Source organism: Erpetoichthys calabaricus, chromosome 4 (genome assembly GCF_900747795.2).
Source record: "Erpetoichthys calabaricus chromosome 4, fErpCal1.3, whole genome shotgun sequence".
Classification (NCBI taxonomy): Eukaryota; Metazoa; Chordata; class Cladistia; order Polypteriformes; family Polypteridae; genus Erpetoichthys; species Erpetoichthys calabaricus.
The window spans coordinates 106,902,575-106,926,896 of NC_041397.2; the positions used below are offsets into that span (position 1 = coordinate 106,902,575).

At 39.9% G+C, this 24,322-nt stretch overlaps 1 protein-coding gene across 1 annotated transcript in view; it reads right to left on the reverse strand.

The window, feature by feature from the left end:
• The window catches only part of vwa8 (von Willebrand factor A domain containing 8), a 509,572-nt gene that overhangs the window by 361,709 nt on the left and 123,541 nt on the right, over window positions 1–24,322 (reverse strand). Inside the window, exons 7-8 of the mRNA XM_051925677.1 lie at window positions 20,712–20,761; window positions 2,587–2,695 (exon numbers count right to left, since the gene is read on the reverse strand). Of these exons, the coding sequence (XP_051781637.1) occupies window positions 2,587–2,695; window positions 20,712–20,761 (159 nt within the window). The remainder of the gene's footprint in view (window positions 1–2,586; window positions 2,696–20,711; window positions 20,762–24,322) is intronic.

Here is a 24,322-nt window from a genome sequence, read left to right on the forward strand (position 1 = left end):
CAATTTAAAAAGACACTACAATACAAAACACGCTAATTACAACAGTTACAAAGGTAAACTAAGAACAGATAAGATACAAAATTTGAAAAAATGTGTATCGGCACAACAGATGTTATTCCGCAAACATACTGATGTAGCTGACAATATTGTTTGTGCAAGTTTTATTGTTAGCGAAAAAATTGCGAAGCACTCAAAACCATATTCTGAAGGCGAGTTTGTCAAGGAATGCCTTACTGCAGTCACGAATGTTCTGTGTCCAGAGAAAAGCCATGAAATGGAAAAGATAAGTCTTTCTCGTTGGACAATAACCCGACGAATCGACAAAATGGCCAGTGACATAAAATTAAGCATTAAAAATATTGCATCAAAATTTGAAGCATTTTCCATTGCTCTTGATGAGAGTACAGACTCCAACGATACCGCTCAATTGGCTATATTTATTCGCGGAGTTGACGCTAGCTTCAATTGTACGGAAGAATTGCTTGCTCTCCAACCAATGAAGAATACAACAAGGGGTGAAGACATTTTCCAGGAAGTAAAAACTGTTTTTACTGTATTTGATTTAAAGTGGGAAAAGTTATGCGGAATATCCACCGATGGAGCTCCATCGATGATTGGACCAAACATCGGAGTTGTTGCCCAAATAAAAACCGAATTATCAAGTAACAAAATCAGTACCGAAGATTTGTCGGTATTGCATTGCATTATACACCAGCAAAACTTATGTGCAAAATCAGTTAAATTTGCACATGTGATGGGCACAATAACTGCATGTATAAACTTCATTAAATCCAGGGCGCTAAATCACCGCCAATTTCAAGAATTTCTGGCTGATGTTCTTTCTGATCATGAAGATCTTACATTTTATTGTGAAGTGCGTTGGCTTAGCAAGGGAAAAATGTTGAAACGTTTTTATGATTTGAGAAATGAGGTATCTCTTTTCATGGACATGAAAGGAAAACCTATTCCTGAGCTAGAAAACAAACCCTGGCTGTGTGATCTTGCATTTCTTGTCGACCTAACAACACATCTAAATGAACTTAATGCTAAATTACAAACTCAGGGACAAATGATTCATGAGCTTTATGGACACATAAATTCATTTCAAAATAAGCTTCGACTCTGGGAAAGCCAATTAAAGGAAGGCAATACTTATCATTTTCCCACACTTGCGAACCACGAAGATTTTGATTGTGAATCATTTGCGAATGAATTAAATTCATTGAGTGGAGAATTCAACACTAGGTTCCGTGATTTTAAAAATCAAGAAGCAAACTTGCAAATTTTCTCTTGTCCATTTGATGTTGATGTCGAACTAGCTCCACTTTCATTGCAAATGGAATTAATTGAACTACAAGAGAACCTTGTCCTGAAATCAAAATTCAATGATATTGAATTACTTGACTTTTATAAAAACTATTTCCCACGTGACAAGTTTCCAAAGCTCACAGCTTTTGCTCAGAAAAGAATGACTCTATTTGGCAGCACCTATAAATGCGAGCAACTTTTTTCAAGGATGAACTTCGTAAAATCCAAAACCAGGACGCGAATTACTGATGAGCACCTAGAAAACACGTTGCGAGTTTCCACGTCCACAATATCTCCTAATATTGATAAGCTTGTGACCACCATGCAATCTCAATCGTCGCATTAATAAAGAGTTTTTATTAAATAATATATTAATAAATATTTGTTGTTTTTTTTTTGGCCTTCTTGCATTTTCGATTTTCAGAAATACATATATATCCTGAAGTACTCCGGCCCGCGTAATCTTTCTACTTTCTAATCCGGCCCATAGTCCTGTCAAGGTTGCACATGCCTGCTTTACACATATCGCTCACTTCCAGTTGACCTTACCTAACCACCATCAACAAAAAAACTCTGAAATGGCTGGAGCTATTAGAAAAACAACATGCTGTTGCTAGAGAATATTTATTTTCAACAGTCTTAAAAACATATCAAGAAGAAATACAAATTTGACTACAACATTCACTAATCTCTAAGACCAAGAGGACAAAAAAAATAACAAATAAAGGCTGACCATGACATAATGTGCTGATGCACATGAATTTATTTTTTAACTGAAAGTATAAGACTAAGTTGCGGATGTTCAAGTGAACTCTCACCCTATTACAATGTAAAATCCCAAAAGGTACACACATTGTGCAGTGAAATGAGAAGTATGTTATATCAGACTGAAATGTGTAGGCTTACAACAAGAGAAAAAGGCTGCACATTATTTTAACAGAAAAATTACATATGCAAAACCAATTCTTTGGTTTTCATCTATTCCTCCTCGCCAATATCTATATTTATCTATATCTAAATATGATATTAATATATTTTATTTTTAGGTATTTTAACTTCTGGTAACCAGAACTTGACAATAATAATGCAATAATAGCATATCTTCTATTAACCTGAGTGATAATAATTTGTTTTTAGTCTATGATTCAGAGACCTCTTTGTTTAAAAATATGCTTGTTAAATTAAAAAAAAAGACAATTTGTTATAACAGTAAATTTTAAGATTTTGCTATAATAACATACAGTACTTAAAATGTTGGTGTTTTCTTAAATTTCATACCAGAATTTTTACTATAGCTGCCAAGGAATCCACTGGGAAATCTGGTAGACCAAGACTAGCAGATTCTTGAGAGCAAAGGGTTGTAGCAAAAGACAACAGTTGCATCACCCTGTAAAGCAAAAGGAAGTACATAAAAATGTGCAGTTACTATAAATATGAACGTAAAGCAGCTCATAAACATTTTCTGTACACAAAAATAATATTTACTCCATAAGATGGCTCTCTGCTGTGCCTAGTAAGTATTCACTTACCTGTAATTCACTTCTGCGATTTCCTACTCTTGGACTGTTCTTTCTTCCATGGTTATGGAGAGTATGTATCTTTATGACATGTCATTCTTTAGGACAGGTATTAATCAAATATCCCCCTTACCAAGTCTGACCTCTACAAAAGTGGTGACAGAGCAGCTTTTTTCCTTGCCTGGGCCAGAACAACCTCTTAGGTCTCTTGGAGAGTCACCTGATGACAGAATTATTGCCCAGAACTGGCGAGTGTTATCCTTTAAAGAGGCTTTGTTGTCTAATGACTTGAACACATTGATATAACAATATCTACCAAACCAAAAGTGGTTCATGTTGAAGAATCATAATCCAAAAACACACAAATCAATTAAAGAATAGCTATACTGGAAGATATTTAGCAGTTAAGAATGGTCAAGGTAAAGACCAAAAATTATACAGATGTCATTATGTAAAAAGAATCCTTAAATCATCCAAAGCTTAAGCAACCCAAGAAAGAAAAACTAACTAGAACTCCAAGTATGACAAACAGATTATGTCTCAAAGAAAAAAGTGAAATCATGTTTGTTGTTATTAAAAAGATTCTAATCTTTTTAGTGAGACGTTAAATACACAAAGTATGCAGGTTTTTAAAATAATTAATACTAGCCAACCCGCGGCGTAGCATACGCCGCATAATTATTTATTGATGGGTGAACACTTCCTGAAAGACACAGTTGTCCAAATGGGGTGGGTTTGAAGATACGACTGAGTGAATGAAAAGATGGAACTCTGGAGAGAGCAACACAATGTACTGCATTCCAGTACATTGCGGTGAATGCAGGAGGACGGTTAAAGTTGCCGGGCGGGGCTCTGTCGTGCGTGCGTATCCCATGGTCGGGTGACTTGGTGGATTACATATAGAAAAGCAGCCAGAACTGAAAACAACAATGAAAAGTCAACGTGGCTCAGAGGTGCATGCGGACTGTAGCAGGTAGATAGTCAACCCGCGGCGTAGCATACGCAGCATAATTATTTACTGATGGGTGAACACTTCCTGAAAGACACAGTCGTCCAAATGGGGTGGGTTTGAGAATACGACCGTAAGTGAATGAAAAGATGGAACTCTGGAGAGAGCAACATACAATTGTCCGTGACTGAAAACTGGTTTTGGCAGATACAGGCATATCTTTTTGAACGTTTGACCCTGTGCCTTATTAATTGTCATTGCGATGGCCAATCTAACAGGAAATTGAACAGTCAAGTCAACGTGACTCACAGGTGCATGTGGACTGTACACAGATGAAAGCGACTCAGGTGAGGAGTTGGGGGCAGGCACATGAGCAAGCAGTGCACATGCCTCAAGAGCGAGGGTGGACGCAGGAGAAAGCGATTCAGGACACGGTATAGAACAACTACTGGGCGTGGCCATCACCACCAGCCTACAATATTCAAATATTCAAATATCATACAGAGTGCTCATGGGAATGTTGCACGACTGAATCGAAGTTAAAGGAGAGAAAATACGAAAGACTTCGCAAGTTAAAATTTATTTATTACCACAAATTTGCACATCGACATCCATCCCTTAATCTGGATCCACTTTGTCCAAACATATGTGCTTATGGTTGTGAACTAGTACTTTGGAGGAGGGTTAGAGTTGGTGGGCGGGGCTATGTCGTGCGTGCATCTTGCTTGCCATGGTCTGGTCTCTGTCTTACGTGCCATGGTCAGCTGCTTAGTGAATTGTTGGTTGCTTGCATGGACTTGCATGGACTTGCATGCATCTTGCTTGCCATGGTCTGGTCTCTGTCTTACATGCCATGGTCGGCTGCTTAGTGAATTGTTGGTGGGCGTGGCTCTGTCTTGCGTGTGTCTTGCTTGCCATGGACTTAGTGAATTATATATATAGATAAAAGCAGGATTTGCATGTTATATTTAATACAGTATTTTACAATGGTGAAAGGACAAATGGCAGTCCAATGTGTTTCCATATAACAGACTATAATATCTAAAGTGGGGTTATAAATAATTGCCTATTGAAAAAAGGGTTGCCAGAGAGAAAAGCATTAGTGATGCAGGACAGGGCTAAGCCCCAGCAAAGTGGTAAAGAGGTCAAGAGACAAACCTATGGATGAGAAGCGAGGAAGCATGTTGTATGTCAGCCTGAAAAGGCTGCCACCAAGAAAGAGAAACTGGAAGAAATGGGAAAATACTCACAAATAATTTGGGAAGGCAGAAAAATTCAACAACTGCTGCAGGTGCCTTACCACAGACAAGAAACTGATCAAGCATTGTTGGGAGGTGAACACACTTCCCTGGGTCTACAGTGAGTAGTATGTGATCTATTCCATTCATTGGGTGAGTATGCAGGCATTCCAGACACGCATGGTTACTATAAACAGTACTTTAATAAAAGTCGTATCTTTAAAAGCTTTTGGCTCCCTTTTAGTCAGGTGACTATAAGTCTTTATTCACCACATTGAATGTACAGTTAATGTATTATGTTTTTCAGTTAGGGGACATGCAGCATTTAAACAAAACAGGACCCGTACTAGTATTGCATACATTTTTTTTTTCAACCACTTTGCCCTTCAAACTTCTGAAAAAAGTGATTAAAATAATATTGGCCTTTTCTCTTTGCAGACTGCAAAATTTTCCATTTCAGCTATCAGTATTTATTTTTATGTCAGCTTAAAGTCTAAAGGTGCCTGATGACTAATGTACATGAGTAATATTAGCAATGAGTTAGCTAAGCTATTTGTATTTCAGTGTTCTGCTCATAGGTAAAATGTTTATTGGTATTGTGAAAGGGTACAGCCCGGACACAGACAGGAGGACACATTCTTATGCATCACCACTCGTTTATTCACCACTACTATATACAAGTCTCTATGTACACCGCCACCAAACACTCCCCACAGTCTCTCACTCTTCAGGCTTCTCTTCTAAGCCTCTTCTCTTCTTCTCTCACACTCAGTCCTCTCTTCGCCCACCTCTTTCTCTGACCTCGTCCGCCTCCTCACCCGACTTCAGCCTTGATTGTCGGGAGGCGGACCCTTTTATAGGCAGCTGAATGCCAACCACACCCAGCTACCTGTGACAATACTCCCCTGGTAGCTGAGACCTTCTGGGGCCAGCAGACCGATCCGCGAGGACTGGTCTTCTGTAGACCAGGGCCCGATCCTGAAATTCCATAAGAAAAACAAGGGCGGAGGCATTGCCCTGACGCAGCCCCTCGGCTCGTCCTTTGTTGGGCCAACGCTCTCTGCCCCGATCGGAACCCCGATGCTCCCTTTTCCGGCTTTCCAGCCTGACAAGTCCTTGGTCCTCGCCACGGGACCACCAGCGAGAGCACACGTGCTCGTCTCCTCCCAGCCAACGGGTAATTCCTCTGCCTCCGCAGAGGACGACCCTTCGAGGGACGCGTGCACCCAGCTGCACGTCCTCCCGTATCGGAGGAACTGGCTTCCTCAAGCCGCTTCCTCCTTTCATTTTGGGACGCCGTGACGGTTCGAATCTGCCCATTGCAAGAGGGCAGACCCAGCCCCGCTGGCATCCGGAGCTTCACGGGGTCGATCTCTCTTACCCTCCCCGCTGTGCCTCTCCGGTCAGAAGCTCCTGCAGCGCGCCGATCCTCCTTCGCCTGCGGCTCCTGATCGCACGCCACTGCCATCCCTCCTGACTCCTGCGTCTCCGCCCGGAGGGCACATCGCTCGGCCGGCAGCGATAGCACAAGCCGCAGCTCTTCTTGCAGCTCCTGCAAAACCGCTGCCAAGGAGAGAGAAACAGCCAGCGGTGAGCTTACCTTGCGAGCAGCGTCACTCGCCGACTGCTCTCTATGAGCCCTTCCCTGCGGCCCACTCGGGTTTCTTCGAGGCACGAGACGGACATTCCCTGCTCCCGCTTCCGACCAATCATTGGCGAGAAAACAGGACATGCTGTCCAATCCCGTGCCTTTCACGAGGAGGGACTTCTGGTCGGCGGCCATCTCGTCCTCCTCTCTCACAGGGAGACGAGATTCCGGGCAGCTCTGCGGCTGCTGCGGCTGTCAAAGCTGCAGCCCTTCCTTCTCAGCAGCTCCTCCTGCTACCGCCGCGTCTTTGACCCGCCCCTGAAACATAAAGTCCAGCGCAGGACCGCTAATGGTCCGCGACTCTACATTTCCCTGCGGGGTTTGGTGCACACCGCCCCTGCGGCACGTGGGTGAGCTTCCCTGCTGTGCCGGGCCTTCCAGACTTTTTCCATACTACAGGTCCGCACCTTGAGCCAGGTGTAGCATCCTGCCGACTACGCCACTGTGAAAGGGTACAGCCCGGACACAGACAGGAGGACATGTTCTTAGGCATCACCACACATTTATTCACCACTACTATATACAAGTCTCTATGTGCACCACCACCAAACACCCCCCACAGTCTCTCACTCTTCAGGCTTCTCTTCTAAGCCTCTTCTCTTCTTCTCTCATACTCAGGCCTCTCTTCGCCCACCTCCTTCTCCGACCTCGTCCGCCTCCTCACCCGACTCCAGCCTTGATTGTCGGGAGGCGGACCCTTTTATAGGCAGCTGAATGCCGACCACACCCAGCCACCTGTGACAGTATTAAAAGTTGATTGACACAGCATCTAGAGATAACTAGAATATAGTGTCTACATATTAAATAGTTCATCCATTTAACATAATTTATAGTGAGGTTTGTATCATTACTGAGGTAAGCATTTGCCGGCAACAGTTTACAGCATCTCCAGGAACAGTACTCCCAGGACAGAACAATATGGTTATATCCCCTTTAAGTGTTAACTTTGCCCCTAGGAGTTAAAAGCTCTTAACAGGAAGATAAATATGCACAGCTCACCTCCTGTGGTTTGTGCCGAGGCCATTTTCATTTGCTGCCAAAGCCAAGTTAGCTTCTATTCATTTGAAAATATCTCAAATAAGATAACTGAGGTTGGTTGGTTGGGAGCATGCACTGATATGGTACGTTGCCGCACCCACCACACGAAGAACCACCTCAGGATCTCAAATTAGGGCCCAAGCACAGCCATGCAATGGCACAATCCAGGGTACTCAGTAACTGTTCAAAGACACCACATTGGTACACAAAGAATTATGTACATCCGCAGCCCATTACAGATATTCATAAGATGACTAGTCAGTTAATAATTCTACAAATATAAAAGTATCCTCATCGCTCTACCTGAATCCAAGGATTGACCATTTGCCACAGATTAAGTTCCAGCTTCTTACCATAAGGACTAGTTCACCAGTCTGATATATAACAGAATATATGGTATATTTTTCTGTACGCTTATGATAAACAATTTGTAGTAGTCTGAAGCTAAGTCTATGTTTACTATCACATCTTTTCATTTTAATTATTATCCTAGACACAAAATGACAAAAAGACCAATCAGATGTAAAGTAGGGATTCTTTGTAAAAACATTCTATTCTGGGGGGCTGTCAAAAGGCAGGGCCTGTTAAAGACCATTGCGGCACTTCTTGTGTGATTTTGGGCTATATAGAAAAAAAATTGCATTGTATTTGATCCCCAGTGCCACCATATAGTTATAATATCACTAAAAACTATGAGAATACACATGTGGGCCAATAATCATAATAAAGTGACTTTAACATGCATATCTTCTCACTCTTTTTGATCTAATACTTATTCTGCTTACCACATTAAGTATTTTCTTTTCTATGGAATATTCCTCTTAACTGAACTACTACAGTATAATTTGCATTGTAATGGTGTTTTAACAGTATTATTTAAAAAGTAGCAACATGTTTTATAATTTTTTACTAATAGAATAAATAAGAGTATATCAAATAATGATACAACAACGAATCATTTTCAAAATATGTAAAAACAAAAAAGAACACCTTAAACCAGGGGTAGGCAACGTCGGTCCTAGTGAGCCGCAGTGGCTACAGGTTTTCATTCCAACCCAATTGCTTAATTAGAAACCAATCATGGCCAATCTCAGACCTTATTTAATTTTATGGCTTGTTAGTCTGTGCAATGTAAGGCTCTTATATCGTAGATTTTTTTCCTTTCCAAGGATATCATCCAAATGATATGAAGCCTAAAACAGATCATTTTCAGTCTGTCACATTTTTCTATTAAGTGTTTTATTAAATCAAACAGTGCATGATGAACACACACAGATGTAATTGGAAAAAAGCTAGCTGGAGAACTGCTGGCTGCTTTGTCTTTTACATCTTATTGCTAATAAGGAGCAATTAAAACACTGAATGCATCAGTTTAAGATTGAAATAAGCAATTAAGGTTGGAGAACCTTAACAAGCGAGACCACTAAAATGAAGCATCAAAATGTCACTTAAGCAATATGTGCTTCATCAGCAATAATTGAGTTCTCGTTAAGGAACTGGGTTGGAACAAAAACCTGCACATACTGCGGCTCACCAGGACCGACGTTGCCTACCCCTGCCTTAAACCAATGCCTAATTGTGGCACCCCTCAAAACAGCATATATTATATAAAGTAATTAATAGGAAACAAATTTGGAGTCAAAAGGAGAACCAGCTTTCGCATCTCATGGAACACAGCATGCAGCAATGCAATTCTTTGCATTTATATAGCGCTTTTCTCACTACTCAAAGCTCAGAGTCACTTTTAGTGCTTACGGGATTCGAACCGGCAACCTTCTGATTGCCAGTGCAGATCCCTAGCCTCAGAGCCACCACTCCGCCGAGAAGGAAGGAGAAAACACATCAAACAACATCCCCAAAACAGACTTTGACTATCAAGACAGCCTAAACTAATTTTGGACAGCTCAATTGAAACAAATGTTGACCTGTGGCACAGAGTGCTCAAGAAGAACACCATTATAAAATGAATGTTTCCAAACTAAAGGAGCACCAAGACCAGGAAATTTCTACTGGAAAGATAACAGCAACATTGTTGATGCAAGAGATACCTCCACTAGGTAAAAGAAATGGAAAGCAGAAAAAGAAAACAAATAATCTGTAGGAGGAAGTGGAGGACCTTAGGTGACAGGAGAACAGAGGAGGAAAGGATCACAGAGAGGGATTTGATCACATAGCACTACACAGCATCAGCAGGAGAACAGTCTCAAAACATGTAGAGAATGATGGTTTTAGCACATTGGGGACCAGAATCTTACCTCACAGCAAACACTGTGAACACATTATTGCTTAGTTGGCAGAAGTACTTTGGCTTTGCAACTAGTAAGGAATCATCTTTAAAATTTTGTAACTTGGTTATAAAACGGTTACATTAAAGAATGTTTATGTACATTACTTTCATAGCATTAATAAGCCAGAATGTTGAGATCTCCAAATGCAATGTCATACAATTCTCTGAAATGGTCAGTCAGCTTATCGTGCCTATGAACTGAAACTGTTTTCTCAGAAACCTGTTCTGTCACGATTTCCAATTGGCACCTCATATATAACTTTCAACAGTTACTTCTGTTCATTACTGGGATAGGATTGACACTAAATATAAAACTCTGTTTTTTTAAAGAAGTATCCTGAATTTGTCAACCTATTATGTTCTCTGGCTCTGCTTCTACTTGATTATTTCCATATTCCCTCATTTATAGTTTTATAATATATACTATTATAAAAAAAATCTTGAGACGAGACAAAACTATCTCCAAGAGATTTTTTCAAGTCCCGTGAGATGTGACTATTGCCAAGAGATTTTATCAAGTCCCGTCCTCCTCTCAACCATTTACGGTTAAAGTCCCGCCCTCCTCTCAACCATTTACGGTTAACGGTCCATGCCCATGGTCCTCTCCTTCGTGTGAACGCTATTGTCAGACACAGTTCCTGTGCTCTCCACTCTTATAAATTTTTATGTTTTCCTCACTTTAATTTCCCAATAAAAGAAGACTTATTATGTTCAAATCTTAATGAAGAATTTCATCCCAAAGGGTCATCAATAAAAGAAATAAGTATACAGGCAATCCTAGCACTGAGAAACGATGATTTCAAACGAATTAACATGAAAATTGTCAATCGATTACACTGCAAATTGGTTAAATGTGTATAAATAGACTATGCTGAAACAGTTGGTGGTGACTGTGTGGAAGATGAAAACATCAACTTAACAATATCCCGTAGAATATCTACAACTGTTAACACTGTCCGGTCTTCCACCGGCTAAATTATTGCTGAAAGAGGGATGTATCGTAATGTTATTGTGTAATTTATGTATGAGTGATGGGAAATGCAATAGGACAAGATTAGCTATATATTAGCTGGTTGAACAAAATTCTAACATGTAAAATTTTAATAGGCGACAAGAAAGGTAATGTAGTACATCTTTCGTGGAAAACATTAGACACCAAAAGAGATCTTGATATGCCATTCGTATTAAAATGTTTACAGTTTCCCTTTAGAATAGCTTTTGCTATGACAATTAACAAATCACAGGGACAAACATTCCAAAAAGTAGGTTTATTTATTAGAGAGAAAGAAACGATATTCACTCACGGGCAGTTATAAGTTGCATTGTCTAATTACTCTCTGTAATGTAAAATAGGTCTATTATGCATATGTAACAACTCCCATGAAAATAACAATCTGTTTAAATTGTACATGCGGTTCCCCATACACGAGCGACAAGAGTTGCGAAGGGATGCACAGGGATTGGCGAGCAAAGCGAGCAGGGGCAGAGCCCCCTAGTTATCTAATATAAAAAAGGAAGTTTAAAATTGATAAATACAAAGATGTTAGAAACATTTGCCTGTTGACCTTTCACCAATTTTATTCTGTAATCGTGCTAAAATTACAGCACACATCTTGTGATGTAATCAATTGTTAAAATTGCATTATTAAAAAAAAAACATTTAAGATTATCCTGGTGTCTAATAGCAATGTACTTTTGTTTTACTTGTATAATATTAAAGACTAGTCATTTAGCCCGTTACAATAACGGGCGCTAGAACAATAGTGCATAAACATTAGTAGGAACAGTCTATATTAAATGGCAAGGGACTTTGACCTCATTCTTTTTGTTGGTCGTATTTTTCTTTCTTTCAGCCTTTCTTTTGTTGATGTTTACTTGCTGAGCTGACCGTTCTTCGTGGGCTGCCGCCGTGTATTGTGTGTCTTTAATTTTCTGTGACAGTAATACTGTCTTGTACGTCCGTAATATACCTTTAATTTTCTCTGGCGGTAATATGCCTTTAATCTCCTCTGACAGTAATACTGGCTTGTATGTGGCTGTAATATGCGTCACTGTATTGTGTACCTTTAATTTCCTCTCGCAGTAATACTGGTTTGTATTTCCGTAAAACGCCTCTAACTTTCTCTGACAGTAATATCTTGCATCGGACCGTGCCCCGCACATGCGCACTTCACCAGAAGACACACACACACGGACACCTGGACGCACAAAGGGATTTTATTAAAGAGGATTACTGCATTGACCTTTAAGTATATTTAGTGCATCTCACATAAGAAATACTAAACAGAATGCTAGAAACATAGTTTCAGCATTTTAAATTTATTTTTCTAAACAAGCTGCTGTTGTGAATGTTATGTTCACTGTTATGTTATATTTATACTGCACATTCTAATCCTGTCAGCCATAATGCATTTATTATACATATTAAGATTTGTCTATAAGCTCATTGGTAACATTGTAGTTTTAACGAAAAGAGAAAATTGCTTTATGATAAGGAAAACTACTTAACATTATGAATTTATGTCACCTTGTTAATTTATTATTTTAAATTATCTATAAGCATTTTTCTCAATTGAATTAGCTAATGGATTATAAGGTTATAACACCCAGAATGTGTTCAATATTAGCTTTATTTTCATATGTACACAGTTCTAAGAGATTCTCACTTGCAGACTCTTGACATTTGTATGACAGGTCAAACAATAACCAGATTAAACAACACACAATAAAGATAATACCAAACATTAAAAAATATTTACAAAAATAAGTAAATTATAGTTTTAAGGGAAAAACAAATGAGAACAGAATTATAGTGATTCAACAGAGAATAAAAGTAATATTGACTCCAAACTTCACTTTGACAGCAGTTCTCTACTTAAATACTTTGTTCACCCATTACTACCTGTCAGAAAACTATATCTATCCATCATTTAATAAAAAAACTAGCCAAAGCCCGCCGTAGCATATGGCGGTGTAAGAATGGAAACGGAAAACGGTGAAAAAGGAATTCAGAAATCAAGAAGAAATAAATACTTCTTGAAAGACAGAGTTGTGAATAGGTGTTTTGGTGGAGACAACAGATAATGAGTCAAAAGATTTACTCGTACTACAATATCAGGTCTATGCTCTGGTCCTTGTGTATCCGACAGTGCATGAAGAATTTCCGGCCAAGCAGGATTACATGTGAAAATGATAAATAAATCAGGCTTTCCGAATTTACGTACTATGGCCATGGCATCCTGATAGTTTTGTTGCATGTATCTTGGACTTCCTGGAAATGTGGATGGTAATATGATCATTTTGCCTACACGTACGTTGTTATTTTCAGCTTTTGCTTGTAGTGCGTCTGATAGTCCTTTGTATTGTTCCATGCGCAGATCTTGTTGATGTAATCTGAGATAGTTGAGACGCACACCCTCTGTTTTAACATACGCATCTACGACGTAATGTTGGAATAGTTTGCCGCTGGAGTGCAAAATACTAAATGTATTCCTCATTGCTAATCTGTACGCGTACAATTGGCATTGAGTAAGCCTTATTCGTTTGGCGGTTCTTTTATCGGGTACATGTTGTACATCTTTGTGCCAGCCAATGTCTCCGTAAGGGAATAAAAGTGGGTAAACCACAGGATTGCAATTCATATTGAGTGTTGAAATCTGTTTACAGGAGTTGCCTATGGGATAGATGCAAATGTCCCTTTCGGCACGCGGTTCGCCATCTTCTCCGACAAAAATCGCTGCAACATCGGTATGACATGTCGGGGCATTGTATCATCGTAAATCCTGCCTAGGGTTTTCCTTGAAAACCATTCGTACAGATACTGTTGGATTGGACTGAGCGATTTCATGCATGTGTTTGTATGATTTAGCGAAGGGGTTGATGGTTCTGAGCATGGAATCTAGCTGGAGAAGTAAATTTTCGCTGCATGCAGAGTTTGCTTTATTTTGTAAGCGTACTTCAGTAGCTTGCGCTGTGTCAAAAACATATAACTGTCCATATCTTGGAGAGGTATAAGTGTTAGCGTATAGTGGAGAGATTTGATGATAAATTTGCCCGTGTATTTTAAAACATTATGGTCCGTGGCCAGGAGGTTGAGTTATCTGTGCACCCATGGAAGCAAATGCTAGAGAAGAGTTGTATTCTCAAATGTGTTTACGATAATTTTTAGCTTCTGATGTTTGCTGTGTAAGAAGCTGTTGTAAAGACACAGGTGGCTCCCGCAAAGGTGGTAAAGCTACTATACCGTTGTGGCAGCACCTCGAGTACTTGTTGGATGTATTATGCTCAGCTGGCCAGTATAGTGCATAACAGTGTTTGCACTGCTGTTCTGGAGTCCCAATGTTGTACTCTTGAACGGGAAGACAGGAATTAGGTGAAGAAGTACCTGTGGTAACAGGAAGAGGATTGTGTGTATGTCTGCTGAGACTGCGTTGGTTTGGAAACGTTGCTTTGCAGATGTCGAATTGCAAGGGTTGTGAATGAGTTTTGTTGTGTTTAGTCAGACAATCCTGTGTAGTGAACTTCTTATTGCATTTCTGGCACTCATATAGTTGTTGGAAAGAATGCCTTTTCTTGTGTTTAACAAGTGAGGTTCGCGTTTGAAAAGTTTTGTTGCAGGAATCACACTGGAAGAATGTGGGGAAGGGTTTGGAGGAGGACGGATAGGAATCAAGAAATGCCGTGTCGGCTGTGTGGGCGGGACCGGTTTTGAAGAGGAGCCACAGGCAGCGTGGGGAAGGGTTTGGAAGAGGATGAATAGGAATCGAGAAATGCCGTGTTGGCTGCGTGTGGGCGGGACCGGTTTTGAAGAAGAGCCAGAGGCAGCGTGGGGAAGGGGTTGGAAGAGGACAAATAGGAATCTAGAAATGCCGTGTCGGCTGCGTGTGGGTGGGACCGATTTTGAAGTGGAAGCAGGACGAACTACAAGAGAAATATATATAAAAGATATTAGCCAAATAAGCAAGCTGAATCTATGTAACCCTTCAAATTAAGACAACAGAATTTAAACAATATGGTCTAATCAGTCCCAATTTCCAATTGATTGTGTGAAAATTAACACGTCATTTAACTTGATACTGTCACAGTTTAAATAAGTACATCAAAACAAAAATATTCAATCATTCTACAGCTCTGTACTGATGAAATGCTGTGGAATATGTTTACTGTAGAAAGGGTGAATATGAAATAAAGTTTGGCTACTTCTTTGAGTTAACTCTGCCTATGGCTTCCAATTCGTTTTCGAATCCATTTTAAGATACTTGTATTTGTTTTTAAATCTTTTAATGGGTGTGCCCCTCTTTATTTGTCGGAACTGCTGCACCCTTACGTACCGTCTCGGTCTCTCAGGTCAGCAGACGAGATGCTTTTACGCGTTCCCAAGGCACGATGCAAACTACGAGGTGATTGAGCTTTTTCAGTTGCAGCCCCAAAACTCTGGAATGATTTGCCGTTGCACGTTTGGCAGGCTCCTTCGCTAGCTGCCTTTAAATCCTATTTAAAAACACATTTTTACTCTCTGGCTTTTAACCCTGTATAATAGGTTGGCTATTTGTATACTTTTTATACTTTCTATTAAGAATCTCTTCAATTCTTATGTGTTTATGTGTTGTTTTTCTTTGTACAGCACTTTGGTCAGCCTTGAGGTTGTTTTTAAAGTGCTTTATAAATAAATTAAATAAATAAAAATAAATATAATATAAATTAACTTAAGGTATGTGACACAAGTTGCTTTTATTTCATATTCAGGGTTTTTACTTAATACTGGTGCATAATTTAACAAAGCTCTTTATTACCAAAATTTGCATAATACATAACAAGTAATCAAAAACTAAAGTGGGGCCTAAATTTTTGAAAACAAAAAAAAAAAAGAGGTTAGTCTCCTAAATATAGTTATGCAGTCTGGCTGAAAGGTAACACCTACTAGAGAATAAAAAACAATTAAGGAATGGTTGCAGAATTAAGAAGTTAATCCTAAAGAACACTCCACTTCATGGTTTTGTTTCTCAGTGTAATGTTTTCCGGCACACTTTAATTTACCTTAAGTTCATCTCTCAAAAGTTCAGTTAAACAGTGCCTAATGTTATTGGTTACCAGAATGGTGGTATTTTTTTGTTATAAACTGACACCCCCAAAGTTTGTTTTTCAGTTATTCTATTGACTATAGTTTTGGTTGCCTGTATAAAGTTAGACTTTAAATTGTAATGTTGTGGTCATGTTAACCTAATTAAAGGTACTCCGTGACCCAGAATTAGGGTTAATAGGTTTGAGAATGTTGTGCAGATGCATTTTAGTTGTGGATTTAACTAAGCCAATACTCAGTGAGGAGTGCTATGTAAAAATAAATTACACTATCTTGTCATGGACTTAATGTAATGAATGTATTTCAAAGTTTGTATACCACATTATAGACTGGAGTCTAAAATAAATTATTTATAATACCACTACAATGGGAACACGTGGGGAGTCATATTTCCGTTCAAAACCAAAAATGTCATACAGTGATCATCACTTACACCAGATTTGACCAACAATTATAAGACTGCTGTTTGCAGAACTGAGAATTTTATTTTTACAGCATAAAAATGTGGGATCAGCACTCCTATGAAGTTACTGTTAAAAGCAGACAGATCTGTCACACTATAAGTTAAAAAAAGAAAATAAAACAATTAAAATAAATAAGATGGATAGAATAAAAGAAGATACTTCCTTTAAACTACTAATACCAACAAAATAATAATATGGAGAATATACACTGATAAGTCACAACATTAAAACCACTGACAGGTAAAATGAATAGCATTGATTATCTTGTTGCAATGGCACCTGCCAATGGTTAGGACATATTAGGCATTAAATGGTGTGACTCAAACCACCTACAACTGAACACCAGCAAAATCAAGGAGCTGATGGTGGATTTTAGGAGAACCAGGCCCCTTATGGACCCCGTGATCATCAGAGGTGACTGTGTACAGAAGGTGCAGACCTATAAATACCTGGGAGTGCAGCTGGATGATAAATTGGACTGGATTGCCAATAATGATGCTCTGTGTAAGAGAGGACAGAGTCGACTATACTTCCTTAGAAGGCTAGCGTCTTTCAACATCAACAATAAGATGCTGCAGATGTTCTATCAGACAGTTGTGGCGAGCGCCCTCTTCTACGTGGTGGTCTGCTCGGGAAGCACCTTAAAGAAGAGGGACGCCTCACTCCTGGACAAACTGGTGAGAAAGGCAGGCTCTATTGTAGGCATGGAGCTGGACAGTTTGACATTCGTGGCAGAGCGACGGGCGCTCAGCAAGCTCCTGTCAATCATGGAGAATCCACTGCATCCACTGAACAGTATCATCTCCAGACAGAGGAGCAGCTTGCTGTCACTGTCCTGCTCCACTGACAGACTGAGGAGATCGTTCCTCCCCCACACTATGCGGCTCTTCAATTCCACTCGGGGGGGTAAACATTAACATTATACAAAGTTATTGTCTGTTATACCTGCATTTTTATCACTCTTTAATTTAATATTGTTTATCAATATGCTGCTGCTGGAGTATGTGAATTTCCCCTTGGGATTAATAAAGTATCTATCTATCTCTCTACCTATTAAGTGAACAGTCAGCTCTTGAAGATGATGTGTTAACAGCAGGAAAAATGGGCAAAATCTGATGGCAAGACAACTGGATCACAGCATCTCCAAAATAACAGGTCTTACAGGGTGTTCCCAGTATGCAGTGATCCAATAAAGGACAACCAATGAATGGTGTCCAAGGCTCAATGATGCACATGGGGAGCGAAAGGTACCCTGTCTAGTCTGATCCCACAGAAAAGCTACTGTAGCAAAAATTGAGCCATGAGAGAAAGGTTTCAGAACACACAGTACATCACAGCTTGCTGCATATGGGGCTGCATAGACAAAGATTGGTCAAAGTGCTCATGCTGGCCCCTGTCCACTGCCACAATACAATAAAATACAATAGCCATGTAAGCGTCAGAACCTGGACCACAGAGCAATGGAAGACAGAGGCATGGTCTGATGAATCACGTTTTCTTTCAGATCATATGGATGGTGTACATGGTGTACACTACATTTCAGTTCATGTATGTCATTTATCTGGGGAAGTGATGGCAGCTAGATGCTCTATGGGAAGAAGTCAAGCCAGCAGAGATAGTGTCATGCTCTGGGCAATGCTTGGCTGGAAATCCTTCGGTCCTGTCATTCATGTGGATGTTACTTTAACACATACCACCTACATACAGATTGTTGCAGACCACATGCACCCTTCATGGCAATGGTATTCCCTGATTGCTGTGGTCCCTGTTACCCAAAAAAATATTCAAGAATGGTTTGAGGAACATGACAAAGAGTTTAAGATGTTCATGTGGCCTCCAAATTCGCCGGATCCTGATCCAATCGAGCATTTGTGGGATTTGATAGAAAAACAAGTTAGATGCATGGAGACCATACCTCATAACTTTAAGGGATTTGCTGCTAATGTCTTGGTGCCAGATACCACAGAAAGCATTCAGAGGTTATGTGGAGTCCATGCCTTGATGGGTCAGAGCTGTTTCACATTATGAGTAGGACCCATATAATATCAGGCATGTGGTTTTAATGTTGTGGCTGACCAGTGTATAAGAAAATGAAGTTTTTCCAGCTATAAAAGCATTGAGACAATGTTTGGATTATAAAAGATTATCTTAACTGTTCCGTGACTAGGACGAAAACCACACTGTTCCTCCTGAATCCAAAGTTTGACCATCTGACGGACCCTCCTCTCCAGGACCCCCGAATAGACTTTTCCAGTGAGGCTGAGGAGTGTGATCCCTCTGTAGTTGGAACACACCCTCCGGTCCCCTTTCTTAAAGAGGGGGACCACCACCCCGGTCTGCCAATCCAGAGACACTGTCCCCGATGTCCATGCGATGTTGCAGAGGCGTGTCAACCAAGACAGTCCTACAACATCCAGAGCCTTGAGGAACTCCGGGCGTATCTCATCCACCCCTGTGGGCCCTGCCACCAAGGAGTTTTTTGACCACCTCGGTGACCTCAGTCCCAGAGATGGGAGAGCCCACTTCCGAGACCCCAGGCTCTGCTTCCTCATTGGAAAGCATGTTAGCGGGATTGATGAGGTCTTTGAAGTACTCCCCACACCGACTCACAAAATCTCAAGTCGAGGTCAGCAGCACACCATCCCCACCATACACAGTGTTGACACTGCACGGCTTCCTCCTCCTGAGACGCCAGATGGTGGACCAGAATCTCCTCAAAGCCGTCTGGAAGTCGTTCTCCATGGCCTCCCCAAACTCCTCCCATACCCGTGTTTTTGCCTCAGCAAAAATATAAGTATATTTTATATTTTAAGTATATATTATATATATTATATAAAAATATATAAATGATAAGGACAGTTTGGTCCCTGTACAACCGGTGTCAGAGCTTGGTCCGCATTGCCGGCAGTAAGTCGAACCCGTTTCTGGTGGGAATTGGACTCTGCCAGGGCTGCCCTTTGTCACCGATTCTGTTCATAACTTTAATGGACAGAATTTCTAGGCGCAGCTAGGGTGTTGAGGGGGTCCAGTTTGGTAGGCTCAGGATTGGGTCACTGCTTTTTGCAGATGATGTTGTTCAGTTTGCTTCATCAGGCTGTGATCTTCAGTTCTCTCTGGATTGGTTCGCAGCCAAGTGTGAAGCGGCTAGTATGGGAATCAGCACCTCCAAATCCGAGACCATGGTCCTCAACCAGGAAAGGGTGGAGTTCCCTCTCAGGGTTGGGAGTGAGATCCTGCCCCAAGTGGAGGAGTTCAAGTATCTCGGGGTAGTGATCGAAAGAACGAGATCGCGAATACAAGCAGCTGAAATTAGTTTCTTCCGCAGGGTGTCTGGGGTTTCCCTTAAAGATAGGGTGAGAAGCTTGGTCATCCAGGAAAAGCTCTGAGTAGAGTCACTGCTCCTCCGCATCCAGAGGAGGTGGCTCGGGCATCTGATCAGGATGCCTCCTGGATGCTTCCCTGGTCAGGTATTCTGGGCACATCTAACCGGGAGGAGGCCTTGGGGAAGAGCCAGGACATGCTGGAGGGACTATGTCTCTAGGAATACCTTGGGATTCTCCCGGAAGAGCTAGAAGAATTGGCCAGGGAGATGGAAGTTTGAGCATCTCTGCTCAAGCTGCTGTCCCCACGACCCGATCTTGGATAAGCGGAAGAGGATGGATAGATGGATGGATGGATGGATATCTTAACTGTTTACAACTATTCCTTAATTACTAGAGACATATTTCAAAAATGTAATGAATTAAATATTTAAACACAATACCAACAAATCAATAAAGAGAGAAACCACTAATAAACACTTATAAATACAGTACATAATGAAAAAATTAGGCCCAACCCAAGATGAAATATCAATCCATAATAAGGCGTATTTAAGCACAAACACACTCTCATACCTGGCTATTTTACAGTAGTTAATCAACTTATCGTGCATGTTTTTGGGAGATGGGAGAAAATTAAAGAATCACAGAGAAAATGGAGGTGGATAGCAGTGAAATGAATAAACACCATACAAATTAAAACTGGACAGGGATTCATAGCTTAGTCTCTGTAGATGTAAAGTATCAGCCTTAACCACTCTGCTATTATGCTGCCAAAACACTGACAAATTTTGAGTCAGAAATCATAAATATTTAATGTAGTCAGTAAAACAGATGACAGCAGTGAACTGGAAAAACCTTACCTTTCAGCTGCAACATTTGGACCTGTATCATACAGGACCTTTAGTTCATCCTACAGAGGTGAAAGCAAAGACAAAATAATTACAGTGTTAAAGGTTTATTTTATCAATGGTCTTACAATCTTCAGCAACACTTTATAGTAGATACTACCTATAATGCATCTATTAGTCACATACTGTTATGTAATATGACCATAACAAATACTTTCTTTTGGTATTATAATGCTTTCAATGAATCAGTAAAGGAGTTATTCATCTCTGCGAAGTGTGGCATTAAGGGCTTCTGATATGCTGGTAAAATGACTTATGAATATTAGAGCTTCATTTGGTCTTATTAAGCATTAATTAAGGATTTATAAGCATTATATTTAAGTATATGCAATACTGAGTATAATTTTTATTTGTTATTTATGCAGTGTCACACGTGCATGGGAAACAGCTGAAGGGCCTAAACACTAGTAATTCTACGCCAGGCCAGGGGGCGGCGGAGTGTACTGACTATCTCTCTCAGTCCCTTGCAGAGTTTTCCCGGGAAATCCCGCCTCTTGCCGGCCCCAAGGATGACGTCACTTCCGGAACACGAGAACGCCACTCCCAGTTCCTGCAACGTTGACCTCATTTCCTTTCCAGGCCTTTAAAACTGCCATCTTGCCTCAGTACAGACAGTTCTGTTCTGGACTCTGAACTATACACATTGTGTACAAAAAAAAAAAAAGCAATTTTGCAGCTGAGCATATTATACGGGTGGCTGCCCCAACTCTTTATGATGTCTCTGACTCATTCTTGTGACAGCAATTATTATAATTATTAACTATGATCAACAAACCCTTTTAAATTTCAGCACAAGTATTAAGGATAGGATAATAAATACAGAGCAAAACACTTTAGCAACCAACCTCCTCTATCTAACAATTTTCTGGTCAATGTGCAATCACTGGATAATAAACTAGAGCAAACTTATGCAAGGCAGAGAGACATCAGAAACTGCTGTTTTTTCATCCTCTGAAATATAGTTTACTGCTAGATACAAGACACTGAAATACTGTATAGCCAGATGGCTTTACTGTTTTGTGTGGAGACAAAACTGAACTGTCAGGTAAAAGCAAAATAAGTTATATGGTGAATGTGTGCTCCTTGAAGGTTAAAACATCCCCTAAAAATTTTTCACCTAATCTTAAATATTTACTGATCAAGTGTTTTATCTTTTATCTTCCAATGGAGTTCTCTAGTGTTTTTCCTGGTTGCTTTTTATATTATTCCACAAGCCAACATAAACAATACGCTGAACAATATATACAGTATTACAGAATCCAAGCACTTTTTCAATAAGTGTCGTCAAAACAAATTAGAACAAAAAAAATATTCCAAGCCCAGACACCTGAGAAACTCCATTGATGAGCTTTACTTATGAGCAGCAATTCCTTTTATCTATACTCTTTATCTACCACATATGTATCAACCTGATACATAGTTGCTTTTAGATCATGAATTGAGTAAAGTTTATTTTTCTGGAGTTTGTGTGTCTTAAATGTGTTTTCTCCTAGTCAAGTTTAAATAAAGTAAATTACATTCTCATATCTGACACAAATTGGCTTTTAACATCAGAAATAACATTTGATGTGGAATCGCACCAGATGGTTTTTGTAAGTCTAAATGCATTATACTGTAAGCTTTGCTTTTGTCTACTACTGCAGAAGTCTGTTCAACAGATTAGTCTGTCAACACTTCCCTCTCTTAGACCTATGCCTGCTGTTCATTTCATATAAGTAGTCTTCTAGTTAACATCTAATTACAATTTCTTTTATCTTATACTGGGCAAAACTAAGGATAATGAATGATAATTACTGGAATCAGTTTTGTCTAATTTGCTATTCCAGTCATTCAGAAGTGTTTGGTGGAAAATGTTGGCTAAAGATTTGGGTTTATAAAGAGCATCTTCAGTTTTTTGAGCTCTGCTGATAAAATCTCTTCAGTTCCTGGAGTTCTACTGGTATTAGGGGCAACATGTCTGAAGTACAACTGATCTATTTTAAAATAATTGTAATTATACATCTTGGTTTTGGTTGCTTGAGTAATTCCATTTTTTATCTTGCTTTGTTAATACTTTAGAAATATTCATTTCATGCATTTCCTGTCTGCTAGTTATGTCAGTTATTCTTTTCCTATTGCATTTGTGTGACCACAATTAAGGATTAATATAAGATACACTTGTTGTCTAGCTTTATTAAAAAATAAAATATCAAAGTGACAGCAAAATGACAACAAAAAATGAATGAAGGAGAGGTAACCAAGTAATGTGTGGCCAAGCTACTTTGCATTTTTCAAGTATTGTTGCATGCTGCTTATACTAAATAGTGGTTAGGGATGAAGTTCATTTGACATAATTACTTTTTATTTATTTTTGCAATGTGTGAATTGTCTTTGTCTATGTGTTCTTCTCATTTAATATAACTGAAATCCTGCTGGGAGTAAAGGAAAAGTTAAATCATTGTCGGATGAGGTCTTCTTCTCATTGTAAATTTAAGGAGAAGAGATCAAACCCTTTTTCAAAGTCAATGCACATTGTAACTGGATAACATGTAGTCCTGTGGCAATTAGGTGGACACCCAAAATACAAGTAGTCGAGTTTGCTACTGTAAAAAGTTTACAAACTGTGTTAAGTTTCATTGAACCTCAGCTCAGTGTATGATGTTGTACCAGCACTAATACTGGCTAATTTTCGAACAAATGTATGTGTGTGTGTGTGTGTATTGGTGTGTGTGTTTATACATTGTAAGAGAGCCAGCAGAAGCCAGAACTTAGGAACAGTTGCATCCATCTTGCGGAAGGTGGCAGTGTTCCTCATGTGGCAGCCCAATCAGGACACCCACAAGGGTGCTTGGAAATTGGAATCTGGAAGTGTAGCCCTGTCAGGGTTCCTGGGTGTTAAAGGAGTATGCTGTATTGGGAGGACCTTGCTATTTTTTCTATGGCCCAGAAGTGCTTCCAGGGAGACACCGCATAGTACAGGAAGCATTCCTGGGTCCAGCTTAAAACGGAGCCCACTGTCTTATATCTTTGAGTCATTGTCAGGAGGCAGCAGGCAACACTCAACTAGAGGACGGAAGAAGATTGAATTGCTGAGTTATTCTTGATTTATTTCATTATTGCGGCTAATTGTTCAAGTGGTTGTTGGACAGGTACTTTTGAGAAGAATAAAAATCCTTCATTTTATTCATATATTGTGCCCTGTAGTGCTGTGTCTGTGGTTTGGGGCTCTCTGATAGCCTCTTGTGGCTAAAACAGATACACATACTGTATACTGATCACCACAATTTTAAAGCCACCTGCCTAATATCGTGGAGGTCCCTCTCGTGCTACTAAAGCAACCCTGACTCATCAAGGCATAGGTTCCACAAGGCCTCTGAAGGTGCCTTATGGTGTCTGGCACAAAGACATTGGCAGTAGATCTGTTAAGTCTTGTAAGTTGTGAGGTGAGGCCTCCCTCCTTGAATCAGACTTGTTTTTCCAGTACATTCCAGTATCCACAATTGGACTGAGATTTGGGAATTCAGAGGCCAAGTCAACATCTTGAACTCTTTATCATGTTCCTCAAACCATACCTGAACAATTCC